Below are 22,898 nucleotides of genomic sequence, written 5' to 3'. Positions count from 1 at the left end.
CATTTTCAAAGTGAAAAAGTTTGTAAGTAACTGTCTCTGAATTCTGTTTACGGGTAATGAAAGAGTTTCTGCAAATATTTGACCCAACTGTGCTTCTGTAATGAAGTGTAAATAGCAATTTAATCACAGTGGGCCAATAATCTCCTCTTGAGTACTTATAATTAGGTGCAATTATCAGCTAGTTCTTGTTTTATTTTTCCTAAATAGAGAGATACATAGAAGATAGGAGCAGGAGTAGGCCATTCGGCCCTTCGTGCCTGCTCCGCCATTCGATGAGATCATGGCTGATCTTTTAATTCAGTATCCCGTCCCCGCCTTCTCTCCGTAACCCTTAACCCCTTTTGCCCGTAGAAATATATCTAATTCCCTCTTAAATATATTTAATGAGCTGGCGTACACTGCCCTCTGTGGCAATGAGTTCCACAGGTTCACCACTCTCTGAGTGAAGAAATTCCCCCTCATCTCTGTCCTAAATGGTTTAGCCCTTATCCTTAAATTATGTCCTCTAGTTCTGTTCTCACCCGCCAAGGGAAACATTCCTTCTGCATCCAGTCTGTCTAGACCTGTCAGAATTTTATACACTTCTATGAGGTCCCCTCTCAATCTTCTAAACTCCAGTGTGTACATCCCTAAACTACATAGTCTCTCCTCATAGGTCATTCCCGCCATTCCTGGTATCAGCCTGGTGAATCGCCGCTGCACCCCCTCCATGGCAAGAACATCCTTCCTCAGATGAGGCGACCAAAACTGTACACAGTACTCGAGGTGTGGTCTCACCAGTGCCCTGTACAGCTGCAGCAAGGTATCCCTGTTCCTGTATTCTAACCCTTTTGCTATGAAGGCCAGCATACCGTTTGCCTTCTTGACCGCCTGTTGCACCTGCATGCTCGCCTTCAGTGACTGGTGTACAAGAACACCCAGGTCTCTCTGTACTTCCCCCTCTCCCAATCTATTGCCATTTAAATAATAATTTGCCCTCCCGTTCCTGCACCCAAGGTGGATAACTTCGCACTTGTCCACATTATAGTGCATCTGCCATTTATCCGCCCAATCGCCCAGTCTGTCCAAATCGCTCTGGAGCTTCCTGGTCTCTTCCTCTGAGCCCACCCCCCCTCCTAGTTTAGTGTCGTCTGCAAATTTGGAAATGCTGCATCCGACTCCCTGATCCAGGTCATTAATGTAAATTGTGAACAGCTGGGGGCCCAGGACAGATCCCTGTGGTACCCCACTTGTTACTGCCTGCCATTCAGAAAATGAGCCGTTTATTCCAACTCTCTGTTTTCTATCTGACAGCCAGTTCCCTATCCACGCCAAAACTTTCCCCTTTATCCCATGAGCCTCAATTTTCCATGCTAATCTTTTATGTGGGACCTTATCGAAGGCCTTTTGGAAGTCCAGGTACACCACATCTACTGGCTCTCCCCCATCTATTCTACCAGTTACTCCCTCAAAAAATTCCAATAGATTAGTCAAGCACGATTTACCCTTTGTAAATCCATGTTGACTCTGTCCTATCCTGTCCCCATTTGCTAAGTGCTCCGCTATTTCATCCTTAATGATGGACTCCAGCATTTTGCCCACAACTGATGTAAGGCTTACAGGTCTGTAATTACCTGCTTTTTCCCTACCCCCCTTTTTGAATAGTGGGGTAACGTTAGCTACCCTCCAATCCATCGGCACTGTTCCCGAGTCTAATGAATTCTGAAAAATCATCCTTAGTGCATCCGCTATCTCTAGGGCCACCTCCTTCAGTACCCTAGGATGCATGTTATCAGGCCCTGGGGATTTGTCCACCTTCAATCCCTTTAGCTTCCTTAACACCATATCCTTAGAGATATTGATTTGCGTCAGTTCCTCCTTTGCCAATGTCCCTATTTTTCCCGATATCCCAGGGAGGTTTTTTGTGTCTTCCTTCGTAAAGACTGACCCAAAGTATGCATTTAGTTGATCTGCCATTTCCTTATTTCCCATTATATATTCCCCCGTATCTGACTGCAATGGACCAACTTTGGTTTTCACCAGTCTTTTCCTTTTGATATACTTATAAAAGCTTTTGGAGTTAGTTTTTATATTTTCCGCCAGCTTGTTTTCGTAAGCTATTTTGCCCCTCTTGATTATGCCCTTTGCCCTCCTTTGCTCTATCTTAAACTGTTCCCAATCTTCCGCTCTGGCGCTTTTTTTGGCTATTTTATACGCCCTATCTTTGGATTTTATGCTGTCTCTAATTTCCCCTGTTATCCACGGTTGAGTCACCTTTTTAGATTTCCTTTTATGCCAGATTGGTATAAACAATTTTTGCAATTTTGTCATTCTATCTTTAAATGTTTGCCATTGTTTATCTACCTCCAGTCCTCCCAGGAACGTTGTCCAATCAGACCTACTCAGTTCCCGTCTCATGGCATCATAATTCCCCTTGTTTAAATTCAGGACCTTAGTCTCTGAGTCAATTTCTTCGCTCTCCATTTCGAGTGAGAAATCGATCATGTTATGATCGCTCTGACCCAAGGGTCCCCGTACAACAAGATTACTGATTAGTCCCTTCTCATTGCACAGTACCCAGTCCAATATAGCCTGTTCCCGAGTTGGTTCCTCGACATATTGATCCAGATAACCATCCCTCAAACACTCAAGGAATTCCTCCTCCTCATTATTTTTACTGATTAGGCTAGTCCAATCTATATGTAAGTTAAAGTCACCTATGATGACAGCTGTGCTCTTATTGCACGCTTCTCTAATTTCCCTCGTGATGCCCTCCCTAACCTCTATTTTACTATTTGGAGGCCTATATACCACTATATACCATGGAGTGGAACTTTCAACTTTACACCAGCGGAGAATGGCAGTAGCGGATTGGCCAACCATTATACACCCCGCCAGATTCTCCCTTTAAAATGCAAAGGACAATCAGGTGGGGTGTGTAACAGGCGGCCATTCTGCTATCGCCCATTTTACGCCCCCACCAAAGTTTAAAGTTCTGCCCATGGAGCTGCCCAATGGGCTCGTGGGTAAAGATGTGGAACTAAGGCATGAAGACCAAAAGGTCCGGGTTAGCTGATCCTAGCCAGAATGGCAGTAAGCACACTATGATTGGCCTCAGTGTTTCTGGGCTACAGAGGGGGAAGATCGACCAGGGTTCTGACATCTGATAGCTATGCAGTGACTCCTGCTGGAAGTGCATGCATGGGTGGACATCAGGTGAGGGCAGATTCAGGCATGGCTGCGATACTCGCTATTGTTCTGTAGCATGTTAACATTCACTTTCTGGGTTCACATGTGAAGACTGGCCACTTGGGTGCAGGAGCAGAGGAACTTCGTTCCCTAGCCACCGACTCCATACCTCTTCCTTGCAACCTTCTGAGGCTCAACCAGACTGTTTGTAACCTTGGTGTCATGTGTGACTCCGAGATGAACTTCCAACCATGCAATCACTAAGACCAACTATTTCCACCTCCGTAACATCACCTGTCTCCATCCCAGCCTCAGCTCATCTGCTGCTGAAATCCTCAGCCATGCCTTTGTGGACTCTAGACTTGACTATTCCAATGCACTCCTGGCCGGCCTCCCATATTCTACACTCTGTAAAGTTGAGGTCATCTAAAACTTTGCTGCCCTAATTCAGACCAAGTCCCGTTCACCCATCACCCCTGTGCTCGCTGACCTACATTGGCTCCTGGTTAAGCAATGCCTCGATTTTAAAATTCTCATCCTTGTTTTCAAATCCCTCCATGGCCTCACCGCTCCCTATCTCTATAATTGCCTCCAGCACCACAATCCTCCGAGACATCTGCGCTCCTCTAATTCTGGCCTCTTCAGCATCCCCGATTTTAATCGCTCCACCATTGGTGGCTGTACCTTCAGCTGCCAAGGCCCTAAGCTCTGAAATTCCCTCTCGAAACTTCTCCGCCTCTCTACCTCTCTCTCCTCCTTTAAGAAACTCCTTAAAACCTACATCTTTGACCAAGCTTTTGGTCATCTGCCCTAATATCTCCTTAAGTGGCTCGGTGTCAAATTTTGTTTCATAATGCTCCTGTGAAACGCCATGGGACAGTTTACTACATTAAAGGCGCTATATAAATACATGTTGTTGTTGTTGTTGCTGTTTTAACCCATAGAAGGGGAGAAATTTGGCAGAACAAGATAGAGATACGTAAGGCACAATGATTAATAGTTTGCTTTTACTCCCAAACAGCGTTGCATTGAAACATGGTGTATTTGTTTATACAATAGATTCTATCAGATGTTCTTTGTTATTATAATCTCTTTTGTATTGTAGTCTCTTACTTCACCCCCTTTAAACTGTTACTGCTACAGTGCAGTCATTAATTAATTTTATGTTAAAGTGGATAAATTATTCTGAAAAGCTGTGGCATGTTGCTTTGCAGATGTAGATCTTACTTTATTAACAACCATAACAACAGCTTGCATTTTTATAGCACCTTTAATGTCGTAAAAACATCCCAAGGTGCTTCACAGGAGTGTTATCAGGTAAAATTTGGCACTAAGCCACATAAAGCGATATTAGAACAGGTCACAAGCTTGTTGAAAGAGGTAGGTTTTAAGTGCTGACTTAAAGGAGGGAGGAGAGAGAGGTACTGGGATGTAACTCCAGAGCTTAGGGCCTAAGCAGCTAAAGACACGACCGCCAATGGTGCAGCGATGAAAATCGGGGATGTGCAAGGGGCCAAAATTGGAGGAGCACAGAGATTTTGGAGGTTTGTGGGGCTGGAGGGTGTTACAGAGATAGGGAGGCCTGAGGCCATGGAGGGATTTGAACACAAGAATGAGAATTTTAAACAGAGCCTGCTTAAGCCAACAATGAAATTTCAAATTGGGAATACAATGAAATGTCTGTACTTTTTGTGGTCACTTTTGTCCCCTCCTTTCCTGAAGATACTGACTTTCTCTGAGCTACAGTTCCATGGATCAGTAGCCATCCGGTAATTTGGACAAGTAGCCACACTTCATGCATGAGCTTAGACAGAGTACTGGCAAGCTATTCAATATGGAGGACATATTGTTGAGTCTCATTTGTCTACAGCCAATGTCCACAAAAGCGTTCCAGCAAGGGTCACCAAATACAATCGGGAGCAGAAATCCTGGCTGAAAACAGTGACAGGATCGGACAAAGTCAACATGGATTTACAAAAAGTAAATTGTGCTTGACTAATCTACTGGAATTTTTTGAGGATGTAACTGGTAAAATAGATAAGGGAGAACCAGTAGATGTGGTGTATTTGGACTTTCAGAAGGCTTTCGATAAGGTCCCACATAAGAGATTAGCATGTAAAGTTAAGGCACATGGGGTTGGGGGCAAGGTATTGACTTGGATAGAGAACTGGTTGGCAGACAGAAAGCAAAGAGTTGGAATAAACGGGTCTTTTTCCGAGTGGCAGGCAGTGACTAGTGGGGTACCATAGGGATCTGTCTTAGGACCCCAGCTATTCACAATATATATTAATGATCTAGACGAGGGAACTAGATGTAATATCTCCAAGTTTGCAGACGACACAAAGCTGGGTGGGTGTGTGTGCTGTGAGGAGGATGCCGAGAAACTCCAGTATGATTTGGACAGGTTGGGTGATTGGGCAGAAGCATGGCAGATGCAATATAACGTGGATAAATGCGAGGTTACCCTCTTTGGTGTCAAAAACAGGAAGGCAGATTATTATCTGAATGGCAATAGATTGGGAGAAGGGGAAGTGCAATGAGACCTGGGTGTCCTTGTGCACCAGTGCAGCAGGCGGTTAAAAAGGCAAATGGTATGTTGGCCTTTGTAGCGAGAGGGTTCGAGTACAGGAACAAGGATGTCTTGCTGCAGTTGTACAGGGCCTTGGTGAGACCACATCTTGAGTATTGTGTGCAGTTTTGGTCGCCTTACCTGAGGAAGGATGTTCTTGCCATGGAGGGAGTGCAGCGAAGATTCATGAGGCTGATACCTGGGATGGCAGGAATGACGTATGAGGAGAGGTTGGATCGATTGGGCTTATACTCGCTGGAGTTTAGAAGAATGAGAGAGGATCTCATTGAAACTTATAAAATTCTAACAGGACTAGACAGACTAGATGCAGGAAGGATGTTCCCGATGGCCGGGGAGTCCAGAACCAGGGGTCACAGTCTAAGGATAAGGGGTAAGCCATTTAGGACAGAGATGAGGGGGAATTTCTTCATCCAGAGAGTGGGGAACCTGTGGAATTCTCTACCACAGAAGGCAGTAGAGGCCAATTCATTAAATATATTCAAGAAGGAGTTAGATATATTTCTTAAAGCTAAAGGGATCAAGGGATATGGGGAGAAAGCAGAGACAGGGTACAGAATTTGGATGATCAGCCATGATCTCATTGAATGGTGGAGCAGGCTCGAGGGGCCGAATAGCCTACTCCTGCTCCTATCTTCTATGTTTCTATGTTTCTATGATTGTCCCCCCTCCCGAACCCTAGTATGCTGAGTCCAATTGCAACACAACTTCTGCCGTGCCTCAGATTTCGGCACAGATCAGGAATAAAATCTGGGAGACCTCTGATCTTAATCAGTTAGCACCACAGTGGACAACACCTTTATTCACTACTAGATTAGCAGGGGAGATTAAACTAAACTATAAACATTCTGCACATTTGTTTACTTTTAATTACATTTTGTTAAAATGCTACAGGAGTGAAATTGTTAATATTTGTACTCAATGCTGAAATTTATGGCTGGCTGACTGACTGACTTACGTACAATAAAGCACTAGAAAGACACAGATTGTACATTCAGTACATTGTTAGAAAAGTTATGTAAGATGAAAAATAGAAGTAAATGCACATCAAGAGGGTTATTAGAGAAGAAATGGCAGTGCACCGTCTACAGGGCTTTGCTCAGTGTACAGTCTTATTCTTGCAGTTAGTTTTAGTCATTTTCTGCTATATTCCAAAAGAAATTCTGCAAGAAGCTGGAGCAGAAAAAGCAGTTTGACAGTCAAAAGGAAGAAATGACCTTGGATTAGTCTCGCAAACATCCAAGAGCAAGGAGAATAAATGAGAACTAGTAATCAGCCAAATCTTACTTGATGAAGATTGCTCGTCTTCTCACAATGTCCAACAAGAGTTGCTCCATCTATCACAGAGAATGGCCTTTGCCTAACACGTCTGCTTCTGAGCTTTATCTTGGAGGCTGGTGAAGAGTTGTTGCAAATTCCAATTCCTGCTCCTGCTGCATCTGCTGGGACTCTGGGCTTCATATTGAACTCTGCTACAGCAGGGGCATCATCTTTTGGGATCACACATTGCCAATTGCAAAGCTGACCACAATCTGACACAGGGCGTGGTAGCTTTCCGCAGTTTACATTGGTTTGGCTACTCTTTGTGTCTTCAGATTTTCCATTTTCTTCATCATGGGACATCCCATCAACTCTCTCCTTTGCAGAGACCTTGTGGGTTTAAATTTCAATCATTTTACTCATATTTCTCCAAACTGTATACCCCAAAATATTACACTTGAAAAATATTGCTTCATTTAACTCTTGACCCACTCTACACCCAGAAAGGTTTACAAATGTTTTTAATGAAAATGTTTTTCTTATTTTCTCTCCTTACTCCTCTTTTCCAGAAGGCAATGATTCATGCTGGAAGATCGTTCGATTTGAGCTGATGACTCTCCACCACCTTGACCAAGTGGCTATTCTTCATATGCAATCCTGGAGAAGGATAGCAGCTAATTGGAATATTGATGGGTTAGTGTTTATAAGACTTATTGGGGGAGAAATTGGGTGAGTAGCGCCACTTGTTAGCGCCTAAAGAGGCAGGCAGTGGCTGTAGCGCCACTGGCTGTGCCTCCCGTGATATTGAGTTGGGGCGATAATGGTGGCGTTAGCCTTTTGCGCTGCGCCGCCACCGATGACGTCATCGGTGTGCGCAGCGCCCCATTCGCGCCCCATTCACGATATTTGGTTGCGAACGGCGCAGTTGCGCCGTTCGCTACCCGCGCCCGGTTCACGGGGCCTTACTGTGCCGGCAGCAGCGCAAGTTAAGGTGGAGGTGCGGGGCGGCCGCCTTTTTCGGCGGCCGCCTGCCAGCACCTCCGTCCCCGGCCTCCTGACCACCCCCCCACCGCCCCCACCGCCCCCCCCCCCGCGGCATTGCTGGCTGTTTCCCGAGAGCCCAGCACTTCTCCTCGGTGCCAGGCTCTTTTGCCGGCATTTGCGATCGGGGATCGCGCTGTTGCAGGCCCCTCCCCCTTAACAATGGGAGGAGGGCCTGCAGTACCGCAGCGTGCCGTGCCGCAGCGTGTGGCGCTGCGGCACGTTGCGCTGCAATATTCAGTTTCAGCGCCCTAAGAGGGACGTGGAGTGCCTTGAGCCTCGCCCCGTGTCCCTCTAGGGGCAATGAAACTGAATATCTGACGATCGCTAAAGACTCGAACACTGCGCTAAATCCTGCGCTCAGGCGAAATTGGCGCCAGTTTGGCGCCTCAACCCAATTTCTAGGCTATTATCTAAGAGTTGTCTTAATATTCTACTGACACCCATATAGTGTTTGTCTTAATTTAAAATTCACATCCAGAACTGTCCCCTCTCCAGTACGTTTTCTGAATCTTTATCACATCCAGCTTACAGATTGTTTTGACAGAAACTGTATCTTAGAAAATAATGACCACAATCTTGTATTCAACTACAATGAGGAAAAATATTATTTTTCTTTCTCCCAGCTTAATGCATTTTCTGAAGTTTAAAGAACACAGAACAAAAGCTACATCAGTAGTCTTTTCTCTCACGTGTGCAAGCACACATGCACACACAAAGCCTCGCTTTTTGTCAAGTAAAAAAAAAGCCTCTCTGTTTAAAAATATCTTGTAGCCTCTCTGTTTAATAAAAACAGTCACTATAAATTTAACCTGAATAAAGTTTGTGAAATTTGTCTAATGGCTTTTCTTCAAATAATTTTTTTAAACTTTTGAACAGAAACTGCTAGAATATTCTATGAATACAGCTGACTAAACAATACCAATGCATCCTGGAAAATTAGAAACACTACATGCTCAAAATGTGCAACCCAAATTTAAACATCAATTTGATTATTATTACGAAATATAATTTTCTGATTTTAAAAAAATTGCTTGAACCCTTATTTTGAACATTAGAAATTTCAGTTACAGAGAAAAGAATGGCAGTGAAAAAATTGCAGACCACATTCTGAGCAATTTGTGGGAATCCAATGGGCCAGATAAATTGAGAGTGGTTCTGCTCGGGGCAGAGATGTGGTGGTCAGCTGTCCAGTCCAATTACCCAAACTTTCCCCACCATACCACCCAATTTAGTATGGCAAAGGAAACTGCAGCGTAGCATTTCTTATTTTAAATACAGCTCCCCATACCACCGTCCTCAGGTGATAAATGGATATGATTCTTTTTACTTCAGCTATCCAATGTCAGATCTTAATGGGTTGGCCCCAGCCCAGGATTGAGCACATAGTGAAGGGAGTGCCACTCTTTGGATGTGATGCTAAATTGAGGTCTGTCAGTCAAATGTTAAAGATCTCGTGGCACTGTTTGGAGCAGAGGAGGGAATTCTCCTGGTGTCCTGACCAATGTTCTTCCTTCCCTCAACCAACACCACTGGAAAAAACAGACTCGCAGGTAATTCATCGAATTTTTGTTTTATCTTCCCATGCACAAACTGGCAGTTGTGTTTACCTACATAACAAGTCACTATACTTCAGAAGTTTATTGCCTATGAAGTGGAGCGAGAGGTTTCACAGAGTCACAATAAAGTGCTGTATAAATGCAAATCTTACAACATTAGTAAGAGATTAAAACAACTCATATGTATGGTTTGCATATTGTTAGCTGAACACTAGATGGCTTCCTGTAAGTACATTGTGGCAATTACACCTCTCTTGTAATTGATGGAAGATTCTACAGAGTTTTATTATTACCACACCAATACCAGTGGTTATTCGGACACAACAGTGGTAACAAGGAAAAAGGATATCTTTGTTACTTCGTTGTTCTATCTTGTCACTCAAATCATTTAACGTTTTGGTATTACTTGGAAAAATCTTTCACAGAACCTCTAACTGTGGAATTGCTAACCTTCTTCAGCCTTTCCTTCCTCTTATAATTTTAAGCCCAAACTTCATCGAAGGACTGATTGCCCCATCAGGCACTCCTCACAAGGAGCCGTGCTGACACAAAGAGCTGATCGGCAAATCACAGGCCTGCGCCTGCATTCTCTGACTTTCCACCCGTTAATTTAAATGGACGAGGAAATCAGGCACTGTGGTCCTGTGATATCCCGAGCAGAGCTGCCTGTGACAGCTGCTCCTTGATCAAGAAATCAATTCTCTAATTCTTTTCACTACTACTTTTTTTTTAAATTTCATTTTATTGATGATGTAGATTTTCCACATGAAAGAATTTGAATTCAGCTAAAAGCCACAGGAAACCGGGATAGAACATAGGTAAGAAACTGGTTAAAAATAGGAATAAAAATAGGAGTAGAAAAATAGGAACTGAGAAGTGACAATGGTACTCCTTTACTTTTGTGCCAAGGACAACCATTTATGAGGCCAATATTGTGTGATGCACCTTATTCATTAGATACTAGCCATTGGACAATTGAAAACTATGCAACAAGAAATAGATGACTAAATTATAACCTGTGCAACCAATTTGATGCAATGATTTAGATATATGGCCCTGAAATTGCAGTCTCAGAGCACGCCATTGTAATCTATTTGAAATGCCCCACAACTTCCAATTTCCGTACGTGCTTGCGCATGCGCGAAATCCAGAATTGCGATCTGTCAAGGTACGCCTTGACAGATCATCTGGACCGCATGGAAAACCAGTATTGCTGGCGTAGCGTTTGCCCAACAACTGCCCAGCAATTGCCCACGAAACTCTTACGGCTGGTAAAAGCAGGTGTAGGGCCTGCTTTCATCAGTGTAAGGGTGTATATAAATGAAACATTTAAAAATCAAAAATGATATACATACATTTTAAATTAGTTTATGCATATATTTACCTGGATTAAGATGTTTAAAATTATTTATCAAAAATGTAATTTTTTATTGAGGTTGGCTCAATGAAGGGACTTATGAATAAAATTGAAATTCAGTGCATTTATATTTATTAGAATTATGTAAATTGTATAATTATTTTGGGGATTCCATTGCATATCATTAGGGGATTCCCCTCGTAAATAATTGGCAATGGAATCCTCCTTTGTGATTGAAGGACAGGGCCCATGTGATCCCAGGGACTCTTCCAAACAGCCCTAGGATCTGTGGGCCTTTACGTTGCCGTATGCCTGGAGGCCCGAGACTAGACATCTACGTAGCCTGGGTGCCTGGAGGTAGGTTATGACAGGTTTTCCGGGTCGGAGGCGTACTCCAGAGGTACGCCTCTGACCGCAATCTCTAGCCCATAATCTTCGAGACCGGAGTTCAAATCCCACACAGATTAGTGGAATAAAAGCTTACTCTGCCTGCTGGCTGTAAGGGCCCCACAGCCAGTAGACAGAGGAGCTGTGCATTCTAAATCCAGTTCCTATTGGGCATTGGCACATTGTGCAAAAGTACCCCCTTTGGAATACTAATTGGCATAAAATTGGTAAGCTCATTCAGGCAGTCCATAGCCTTGATGCTACAGGAAATGGAAAATTGTCACACTGGTGTAGTATGGGTGATCATCTGAGGTTGGGTTGGGCTGAGACACATTGTTGGGGCAGAGTTGAAGTAGTTTTACTCTGCATATTACCATGCTATACAGGGCCTAGGAGTGCCTGATATTGGCACTAAACTAAACACCTCAGCAGGTCTGGGGCAGGCGAGGTCCGTGGCATGTGGAGACCCCGCATCTGTGTCGATCCCGGCCTCCAACAAGATATTCCATTGATAGGGCTTGTTAAGCCCACCCTGTGAGTTTCCCGGCCAATTAATAGGAATCGGGTCTGATGACGTCATTTGATGACGCGTCATCAGCCGGTTTCCATAAAGGGGCCATGTCCACAATCATTTTGACGGTTGTGCTGTCAGTGCTGTAAACACTGACAAGCACTGCACAGAGGTGCACGGCTGCATCCAGGCTCTCCCATGGCTCCCTCCATATGCTTATGGAGGGAGTCACAGCACGCAGGGAGGTCTCTTCCCTTCCAATGGGCGGAAGAGACCTCCCCAGGACACCAACGCAGCCTGGTTGCACATTGCACAGGAGGGCACAAGCAGGGATGTCGTCAGGAGGACCAGGCTGCAGTGGCGCAAACCTTTCAATTATCTCAGTAGATCACAAAACGTTACTGCAAAGCCACACTCAACCTCATCCTCCTGTGCCACCCATCACATCCTCATCACTCTGCCTTCCCTACCCTACTCCTGTACATCCTTACTCACACCAAATTACCTTGCACCTCCACCCATCCCTCTCTATCTATATTATCACTTCCCCATCTCACTAGCCACCCCTCACACTCACCCTCATCCTAGTCCAATCATACCAACTAACAACACACAAGGGTAGGCACTTGGGTGTTATCGCCAATGTTCATGTAAAGTTCCTTCTAATGTGTTGTCAAACAATGAAATCTTAATTTTCAACACTTTGCTGTCTTGGAAATGGCTTAGTGAGTTGCAATGAGACATAACGGTACCCCCCCACCATGGTGATGAGTGTTGAAAGGAATGGCTTGGCCATTGTAGGGATGCTTTATGGTGTTGGTGTGGGGTGGTGCCAACCTGTGGTAGCCAGGGTGTACAGCATCAATTGAAGTAAATCTGGCCATGGTGAGGCCATCCCTGGCCTCCCGGGCAGCAATGTGCTTGGGTGCTGATGTCCTATGTCCTGTGCAGCATCAGGTGATTGCGGAGAAGGTTGGTGCTGCTGATGTGTCTGATGATGCTGGTGTGCCTGGTGATGCTGGTGATGGGGATGACCATGGTGGGATTCTGAGGACAAAGGTGAGATTTTTTCAAGGGCACCGATGCTGATGGAATAGATGGCAGCTGAAGTTGAGATGACAGAAGTGATCTGTCAATGGTGAGAGAGATTGCTTCAAGTGACACTGGATAGAGAGTTTCCTCCAAACTCTTCATACTTACATAAAGCTGAAAAGTGTATTCCAAATCCTGAAGGCTCCAGTCTTTAAGATTGGAAAGTGACCAGCTGTGAAATGATAGCTTTTTACCACTTTTTCAGTGGTCACCTATTCACAGAAATGGAGAGTTGTTTAAAACCCAACACACTTACCTGACGTGATCCCCGAGCGATGTGAACCTCATGGAAAACTTGGGAAAATGGTTTGTACCTGGTAAAATGCTGATTAAATTGCTTTAAACACACTCTTAACTATTTGAATTGTCTGACCCGACGTTTTGTGCCAGGTCTCCAAAGCACAGGCAGAGCCGGCACTAAGTAACTCACAAGGAGGCGGGTTCAGAGCGGGATACCACCCCGCTGTCAATCTTTTTGATTTTGACAGTGGACTCGCCTCCGAACCAGCCCTCTGAGCACCGGCAAAATTCAGCCCATGCAGTTTAGCTGGAGAACAGAATAGTTGACAGATGGAAACTATAGACTAAATTTTGAAAAGCCAGCAGGACATCCGATGTAGTCAGCACTGTTGTGTATTTTGAATGTTGTATTTGAATTGTCCCACATAGCTTACCGTAGTTGTGATGTGCAATGCACGATGGGAAATAGAGTGCATTGGGTTGAGAAGATTCTCTGGAAAGTGATGGCTGTGAACTGAACTCTGTCTCCTGCATACTCTTTTAATTGTTATACAAGCAAGGTTATTAAACTCTTGAGATTTAACAAGCACATTATCAGAACATCAATGACTGACTGTGAGTAATGTTCCCTTTAATTTCTTTTGGGGTCAAGTGGCCTATTCCTGCTCCTATTTCTTATGTTCTTATGCCCCAGGCTCACCCCTCCCTGATCTCTCTCCAATAATTTGCCTGAGTGCTGGGGATAGTGCCTAGCAACAGCCTCGTGCTGCCCGACATTGTGCTCCCATCACTCAGTCAGTTGCCTCTTCACACGGCATCGAGTAGGAGACTGACTGAGGCTATGGAGATAATGCTGGGATCTCATGCTGTCGAGGTTGGGATGGTTTGGCGCCCACCTCAGCCCCCAGCCACCCAACTTCCATCTCATATTAAAATTGGGGCTTTCGTGTGCATCATTCCTCTGTCTGGCATGTTAATAGAATCATTAACCCACTGAAAATAGTGGAGCCAAATGTCATTTACATAAGAAATAGGAGCAGGAGTAGGCCATACGGCCCCTCGAGCCTGCTCCACCATTCAATGAGATCGAGATCGTGGCTGATCTTCGACCTCAACTCCACTTTCCCGCCCGATCCCCATATCCCTTGATTCCCTTAGAGTCTAAAAATCTATCGATCTCAGCCTTGACTCAGCATCCACAGCACTCTGGGGTAGAGAATTCTAAAGTTTCATAACCCTCTGAGTGAAGAGATCTCTCCTCATTTCAGTTCTAACTGGCTGGCCCTTATGCCTCCTAGTTCTACACTGTCCAGCCAGGGGAAACAGCCTCTCAGCATCTACCAAGTCAAGCCTTCACATAATCTTACATGTTTCAATGAGATCCCCTCTCATTCTTCAAAACTCCAGAGAGTATAGGCCCATTCTACTCAATCTCTCCTCATAGGACAACCCTCTCATCTCAGGAATCAATCTAGTGAACCTTCATTGCACCGCCTCCAAGGCAAGTATATCCTTCCTCAGGTACAGAGACCAAAACTGTGCACAGTACTCCAGGCGTGGTCTCACCAGGGCCCTGTACAATTGTAGCAAGACTTCCTTACTCTTTACTCCAACCCCCTTACAATAAAGACCACTATACCATTTGCCTTCCTAATTGCTTGTTGTACCTGCATGTTAACTTTTTGTTTTGTGTACAAGGACACCCAGATCCCTCTGAACACCAACATTTAATAGTTTCTCACCATTTAAATAATATTCTGCCACCTTCTGGTCCACCCACTTAACCTGTCTATATCCCTTTACAGACTCTTTGGGGGTGAAATTGGGTGAAATTGGGGGCGCTAATGGGCGCAAATGGCTTTGCGACCGGGCGCGGCACGGACACCAACTCCCACCATATTCGGCGGGAGTTTTGCGGCGGTGCTATGGCGTTGTGCCCCGATCTCCTTCACCCGGAGTTCATGACATCATCGCCATGCGCATTGCCCCACTAGTGCCCCGGACCCGAAATTGACTTCCGCCCCCTGCAGCAACGCCGGTCGAAAACACCGACAGCTGCAGGCCGCTTCGGGGGCGATGATTAAAGGCGAGGTGGCCGAGCTATGTAAAAAAAACTTAACTTTGCTGTTCCAGTTTTTTTCGCGGATTCCTGCCCACGATCGATCAGCCCGGTACTCTGCTTGAGTGTCGGGCTGATCGCGCGGGATCGCGGCTGCTTTGGTGGTCCAAGTAGGTACTTTTAAAATTGCAGAGCCTGCAGCGATGGCCTTTCCCTTTAAGGGAGGGAAAGAGCTTTTGAACGTGGCAGCGCTGCACGGCCCAGTGTGCAGTGCTGCTGAAGCCTCTGCTCCACTCTCTGACGTAAGCACCCTAAGAAGGAAGTGGTTGCTTGATTTAGCGCTCCACTTCCCTCTTGGGGCGCAAAAACTCAATTTCGCGGTTGCCGGCACTAATTAGCGCCGGGCACGAAAGTTAGCGCCCGGGTGATGTTAGTTCCCCAAAATGGTCAATAACAAATCTTTTCTCCCTTTGTCCTCTTCACAGCTTACTTTCCCACATAGCTTTGTATAGTCAGCAAACTTGAATACATTACATCGGTCCCTTCATCTATGTCATTAATACAGATTGTAAATAGCTGAGGCCCCAACACTGATCCTTGTGGCACCCCACTAGTTACAGCCTGTCAACCTGAAAATGATCTGTTTATTCCTTTGTTTTCTGTCCTTAAACCAATCCTCTACCCATGCTAATATATTACCCTGCACTCCATGAGCCCTTATCTTGTGCAATAACCTTTCTTGTGGCACCTCATCGAATGCCTTTTGAAAATCCAAATATACTACATTCACGGTTCCCCTTTATCAACCCTGGTAGTTACATCCTCAAAAAACTCTAATAAATTTGTCAAACACAATTTACCTTTCATAAAACCATGTTGACTCTGCCTAATCATATTATGATTTTCTAAGTGTCCTGTTACCATTTCCTTAATGATGGATTCCAGCATTTTACCAACGACTGATGTCAGGCTAACTGGCCTGTAGTTCCCTGTTTTCTCTCTCCCTCCTTTCTTGATTAGCCATGTTACATTTGCTAACAGTGTCAGCTGTGGCTCAGTGGGTAGCACTCTTGCCTCTGAGTCAGAAGGTTTTGGGTTCAAAGTCTCACTCCAGGAACTTGTGCACAAAAATCTAGGCTGACACTCCAGTGCAGTGCTTGAGGGAGTGCTGCACTGTCGGAGGTGCCGTCTTTCAGATGAGATGTTAAACCGAGGCCCTGTCTGCTTTCTCAGGTGGACATAAAAGATCCCATGGCACTATTTCGAAGAAGAGCAGGGGAGTTATCCCTGGTGTCCTGGCCAATATTTATCCCTCAATCAACATCACTAAAACAGATTACCTGTTCATTATCACATTGCTGTTTGTGGGAGCTTGGCTGCTGAATTTCCTACATTACAACAGTGATTACACTCCAAAAGTACTTTATTGCCTGTAAAGCGCTTTGAGACGTCCAGTGGTCATGAAAGGTGCTATATAAATGCAAGTCTTTCTTTCTTTCGTTAACTTCCAATCCATTGGGACCATTCCAGAAGCTAGGGAATTTTGGAAGAACACAACCAATGCATCCAGTATCTCTGCAGCCACCTCTTTTAGAACCCTAAGATGTAGGCCATCAGGCCCAGGGGATTTGTCAGCTTTTAGTTCCATTAATTTCTCCAGTACTTTTTCTTCACTAATATTAATTACTTTAAGTTCCTCACCCTCATTAGACCCTTGATTCCCCATTATTTCTAGTGTGTTTTTTGTGTATTCTACTGTGAAGACAGATACAAAATATTTGTTTAACGTCTCTGCCATTTCCTTATTCCCCGTTGTTATTTCTCCTGTCTCAGCCTCCATGTTTACTTTCACTAATCTCTTCCTTCTTACATACTTGTAGAAGCTCTTACAAGCTGCTTTTATATTTCTTGCTAGTTTACTCTCCTATTTTATTTTTGGTCATCCTTTGCTGGTTCCAAAAACTCTCCCAATCCTTAGGCTTACTACTATTCTTCACAACATTATAAGCCTCTTCTTTTAATCTAATACTATGCTTAACCTCTTTATCTAGCCATGGATGGATCACTTTTCCCATGGAGTTTTTATTTCTCAATGGAATGTACATTCGTTGAGAATTATGAAATATTCCCAGCTTAATATGAATGACAGGCACTCTGACAGTGCATCCTTTTCAGAAAAAATAACTGTTTGCCAGCAAGTGATGATGGTAGAATTACCACAAATACCCAGTAGATGGTGCAAAAGGAATATTACTGTGCTGTCTGAAGTTGGTCTGCCTCATCCTATGCATCATTTTCATTTAGACTGTTAAAATTCTCCAATTTTGATTTATGGCAAAACAAATTCTCTTTTGAAATCAAGACTCAAGTGTGCACAGAGTTGACTCGTGGTACTGCTCACGGGGCATTAAATGATATGTTGTTTGATAAGGACTTGAAGGTTAGATGATATAATGTACGAAGGGGGAAAAATTCAGTATCGCCCCGTTTGGGGCGCGATTATCGGCCGTGCGCAAAGTTTAGCGCCTGGCGCTAATTATCGCCTCCAACTGCAAACTTGGCTTTTATCGCCCCGAGTTGATTGGAGCGCTAAATCAGGCGCTATACACCTCTCTTAAGGCGCAAAGGCCAAGGAGCGAGGCGCTACCTCAGAGCACTGGCGAAGCTCATGTGATGTCAGTCAGTAATGGAACACAGACACAATGGCGCTGGCCAGTTCTTAAAGGGGACTCCATCCACATCCTGCTCATTGCAGCCTTGAATCTCGGTCTAGAGAGACCTGTACATCAACTCTGCTGGAAAGAACAATGGAGGGGCCCAGGGAAAAAGCTCAGAGTGCAGCCCCCACAGTCTCTTCTAAATCGATACAAGGAAGAGCAAATCAAAATGAACCTCCAAAGTGCTGCTCAGTACCCAAAACTCCTTCACACAGCGTTGAATCTCTCCAGAAGTCTCTCTCACTCTCTCTCAGAATGCGTGGTGCAAAAATGTCACCAACAAAAAAAGGCAGGAAGTGGTCGCCTTTAAATAGCGCTCCCCCAGTCCCTTCCTGACTGCAAAACGCTCCCCTCAACCTGTCGTTGCTAGCGGCAGGCGGTAAGGCAAGGGGCACCGCTCAATGTCTGGTCCGGGGCGCTACCGGGGCATTGCACACTCGACTGACGTCCCGATCAGCCGGTGCAGGAGATCGTGGCGGTAGTGTTTAGCGCCGCCACAAAATGTCCAGTTAATTTCACAAGCGGCGCAAACATCGCCGCACACAGGTGCTAGTTGCTTTGCGCCCCATTAGTGCCCTTTTAAGTGCTAAGGGGAGGCGCAAACCAACTGAATTTTTCCCCCGAAGTGTCATTGTAGAGCTATATAGAAATTCTAATAAAAATGAATGTAAACAATTGAAAATTGGGATGAAATTATAGAATCATAGAATGATACAACATAGAAGGCGGCCATTCGGCCCATCGTGCCTATGCTGGCTCTTTGGTCGAGCTATCCAATCCCCTGCTCTTTCCCCATAGCCCAGCAACGTTTTTCCTTCAATTATTTATCCAATTCTCTTTTGAAAGTTATTATTGAATCTGCTTCCACCACCCTTTCAGGCAAGGCATTCCAAATCATAACAAATTGCTGTGTAAAAATAATTCTCCTCATGTCGCCTCTGGTTCTTTTGCTAATTATATTCAAAAAGGTTTTTATATAATTGCAGAGGTTTGGGAGAAAGGAAATGGAGTAAAATACATTAGTCTAATTTATATAATCTGCACAGTAATATATATTTAGACATGTAACTGGTCAATCTTCCATTGCACGCTATAATTTGGAGATAATGATCTCTCTCTTCATGTTGATGGTTCTCTTTCCGTCTCTCTCTTACTCTTATCTTCTGCTTTTCTCTGCCACTTTTCTTTTTCTTTTGGATGGGGGACGGTAAGTGACTTAGCGTGCTGTAGTGAAGAAAGGAGCTACCAACCGTTGTGGGCCACAACAGCTTCCCTGTACAGGTCTTCGGTTAAAATGGCAGTCAGGTCCCAATGACATCATCGGAGCCTGATCTGTATATTTGAGGAAGGACTCCCCAGGCTTCTAGCAGATGTCCCTCTCTCAGAAGAGCAGGTTAAGATTGGAACTCGCGTGACGGCAGCAGCAGGTAAATCCCACGGGCCATTTTAACTGCCCGCCCACCCATTTTCCACCAGGAGGGCAGGGTTACAATTGGCCCAATAGAACTGAAGGAGGCCATTTGGCCCATCATGTTTGTGCTGGCTCTTTGCTAAAGCAATCAAAAACTAAACTCACTGCCTTGCTGTCTCCCCAAAGTCCTATACTTCATCTGTTTCAAATATGTACCTATATTCTCTCTGAAGATGGAATTCTCTCTGCTTTAACCACTTCCTATGCTAAAGCATTCTGTGTAAAGAAACCTCGCTACTCAAATTCTTAATGACAAATTTAAATTGATGGTCCCTCATCACTGACTTCCCAACCAGAGGAAATAGTCTTTCTCTATTCATCCTATCAGAACCCTATATAATTTAGTAACCTCTGTTAAATATCTTCTTAGCCTTTTCTGCTGCAGCATAAATAATCCCAGTATTTTAAGTGTCGCCTCATAACTAAAAGAGAAAGAAGTTCAGACACATCTAGAAAGAAAGTGTTCAGACTCAAAGAAAAATAGGTCAGACATACGGACAAAGAATTGTTCAGACATATGTGGAGATAGAAACATTGAGACACAAAGAAAGAGAAAGAGAGACAGAGAAAAGTAAGAAATGAGGACAGAGAAAAGTTCAGATACATACAAAGACGAAGCAAGGGAGAAGCGCAGGCACATCAAGAAGAGGGAAAGAGAGATAAATATAGAGATATAGAGGGACTTTCAACCACAGTGATAGATGCAGAACCACAGTTACACATAAACATAAAGTGAAAGAAAAAGAACATATGGAGGGTTAGAGAGAAGAGATCCACAAATACATACAAGAATATACATGTATAAAGAGACAGAAAGAGAGAGAATCATAGCCACACACAAGGGACAGGGATTGTTTGTGGCTATTTACAGCCATGGATGAACTTGTCGCATGAGTGGAGCAACCTGCTTACAAAACATAAAAATAAAAGCATTTTATTCCAGAGCTTTAGCATTTTGCTCGAACAACATTAGATGTGTCCACTCCTGTATATCGCACCTTTTAGGTAAAGAAACCACCCCAAGGTGCTTCACAGAGGCATAAGGAAAAAATGGATATTACACACCTGATCTGTGCCACCTACTGATGTTAAGGATAATACAGCGCGATTGTCTTGACATGGAGGTTCATTTCCCTGTGCGACTTCACTTACATCCTTTGGTTGAATCTCATTCTTTTGTTCAGGAGTTACATCTTGCAACTTAGCAGTCTCATTACAATGGACACCAACAGATGTAGCTCGACAATTTGCCACTACTTCAGGGGTCTTTGGCCCACCACAAGAGAAGGAAGCAGGAGTGAAGGAGTTAAGTAGTTCAGAGTTGCACCTCCTCACTGAAATTTCAGCCCTTGTTACTTTGTGTGAATATCTGCTTTCTGATGAGCTGGATTGACTGAGAGGGTTACACATTCCAGAGTCTGAGGTGAGAGAAGACTGCGACAGGAAGGTACATTTCCCATTTCCAGTCTCCGGAATAATGGGAATTGTCTGAAGATCATGCTCATGACAGCTGTGTCTAGTCTGAGTCGTCTCCTCAAACTGTGAATAGACATCAGAAAAGTTCCTCTGTTTACTTGCTCTGCTAATTAACTTAACAACTTTGCTGAAATCAATGACTTTTGACAAGTTTTTCCTCTCTTTTATCCTACTGGATTTGTCTGAATGGTTTTGGTCACATTCCTGTTTGATAGATGCAGAGTCAGCTAGTTTGTCAGAGTTCTGGCCACTGTAGTCTGTTTTTTCACCAGCAGTGCCTGGGTTTAGCTTCTTTGTTAGTGACATTTTTTTCAAGTAATTTAAAACATCAGTTTTTCTACTCCTTTTATATTCTTGTGGGATTTTCATGTATTTATTGCTTGCATCCTCTGGAAAAACAGTTATGGAACTGTAACAGCTTGTAATGCTTGGGTCAAATGTTCTTCTATTTGAACCTTTGAGACATATTTGTACATTTTTCCACCTTTTGTTAACCTCCTGGACTTCTGCATCTTCAATGCTAATAGTCTCCAGAGCACGGCTAATCAGATTTGCATCTCCAACTGTGGTGTCAAAGTCTTGCAGATCCCCTGCGTACGTATGTCTAAATGTTCTTTTATCTAACGTCTGTTTACATGTCAAAACACCATTTGGCATCTCTCCCTTATCTCTACTCCAGATTTTAGAGGTTTTGTGTCTTGAGTTTCTGGCAAATCGGAGCCTGAAGAAGTCCATTGACTTAAGCCTTTTGAGTGACCTCAGCCTGTCCAGGATGGACAACCTGGATTTCTGCTTGGAAGTCTCTCTAAAAACAATCAACGAACACGGTCTTTTCCTGGAACTGAAGACTCTGCTTCTTTTAAAAAAGGAACTGAAAAATGTAGCCACTCTGGGTTTTTCCTCTGCATCATTGCTGCCATCACCATCATTGAATTTGGACTGGTAGGGATTGGATTCACAGAACTTCATCTCTTTCCCATTTTCTGTCATGCAAAAGATATGAGAAGCCGTCTTAACGCATCCGTTCACAATACAATCTGGGCCCCTAGAATCGTTGATTGCATTTTCCATCGTCACATTCTCTTTCAGTGGCCTTCAGACTTGGTCACATTTTATTGATTTTTGCAACCCCTGGAACCATTTTGTGCTGGAAATATTCTGTGCTTGAAAAGGTCAGAATGCCTACAGAATTAAAACAAACAATTGGTTTGAAATGGTGCACAGCAAGAGGATATGAAGCAACATTTCAGCATAAACTAAATTCTTAAAGCAAAATGATCAGCATTGTTATACTTGGGGAGAAAGAAAAACCTAATGAAGGCCTGACAGTTTTAGTGACATCCTGCAAGCTCCAAATGATCTGATTATTCTTGATTTATTAGTGATCACATGACCTATTCTAAAGATTCCTTTATAATTTTGAAACTGTCCAATTGAACAACACCAGAACTTGAGCTCATAATCTAGGCTGACACTCCAGTGCAGTACCAAGGAAGTGCTGCATTGTTGGATGATCTGTCCATAATATGAGAAACCACAGTTCAATGGAAATGAAAATTGGACGGTTCCTATAACCTGCTGCCAATCAGCAATGCAAGTTTTACGGCTCAGACAATAAGTCTAAAATCTACCCCAATGAATGCAAGTACTATTAGAGCCAGTTGATATACTGCATAATCAACAATTCATCCTTTTAGATTTATTTAAAAAAATTATGCAATGCAGAAAAGACCTCTAAATGGAAATAGCTGAGAATTTATTTTGATAAGGACTGCTACAATTGACCTTGGTGCCACTAAACTGGAGACGGGGAAAAATGTGCCCAGGTTCTCGCTCCTGATTGCCAACCAGTGACTCATGCTGCAAAGTGTGCCATCGTGGTTTAATGGCTTGCCAGCACATATTGTCCAGAGATACCCATGAACAATGGGCACTTGGGTCAGAATCTTAAAGAAGGAGCAGAGCAGGAAAAT

The 22,898-nt window shown here is 44.0% G+C and overlaps 1 protein-coding gene across 2 annotated transcripts in view; it reads right to left on the bottom strand.

Moving 5' to 3' along the window:
- Window positions 1-22,103, bottom strand: part of arhgef9a (Cdc42 guanine nucleotide exchange factor (GEF) 9a) — a 327,654-nt gene extending 305,551 nt beyond the window's left edge. Inside the window, exons 1-2 of one of the 2 annotated variants that reach the window (XM_085999087.1) lie at window positions 20,515-22,103; window positions 7,043-7,405 (exon numbers count right to left, since the gene is read on the bottom strand). In XM_085999087.1, coding sequence (XP_085855213.1) covers window positions 7,043-7,405; window positions 20,515-21,996 — 1,845 coding nt within the window. In that variant the 5' untranslated portion in view covers window positions 21,997-22,103. The remainder of the gene's footprint in view (window positions 1-7,042; window positions 7,406-20,514) is intronic. The other variant, XM_085999095.1, reaches the window with a different exon arrangement.
- Between the last annotated feature and the right edge of the window lie 795 nt (window positions 22,104-22,898).

Source organism: Somniosus microcephalus, chromosome 1 (assembly GCF_052327205.1).
Source record: "Somniosus microcephalus isolate GS21.2 chromosome 1, FLI_Smic_1.0, whole genome shotgun sequence".
Taxonomy (NCBI): Eukaryota; Metazoa; Chordata; class Chondrichthyes; order Squaliformes; family Somniosidae; genus Somniosus; species Somniosus microcephalus.
This window is presented reverse-complemented; position numbering and strand designations above follow the sequence as displayed.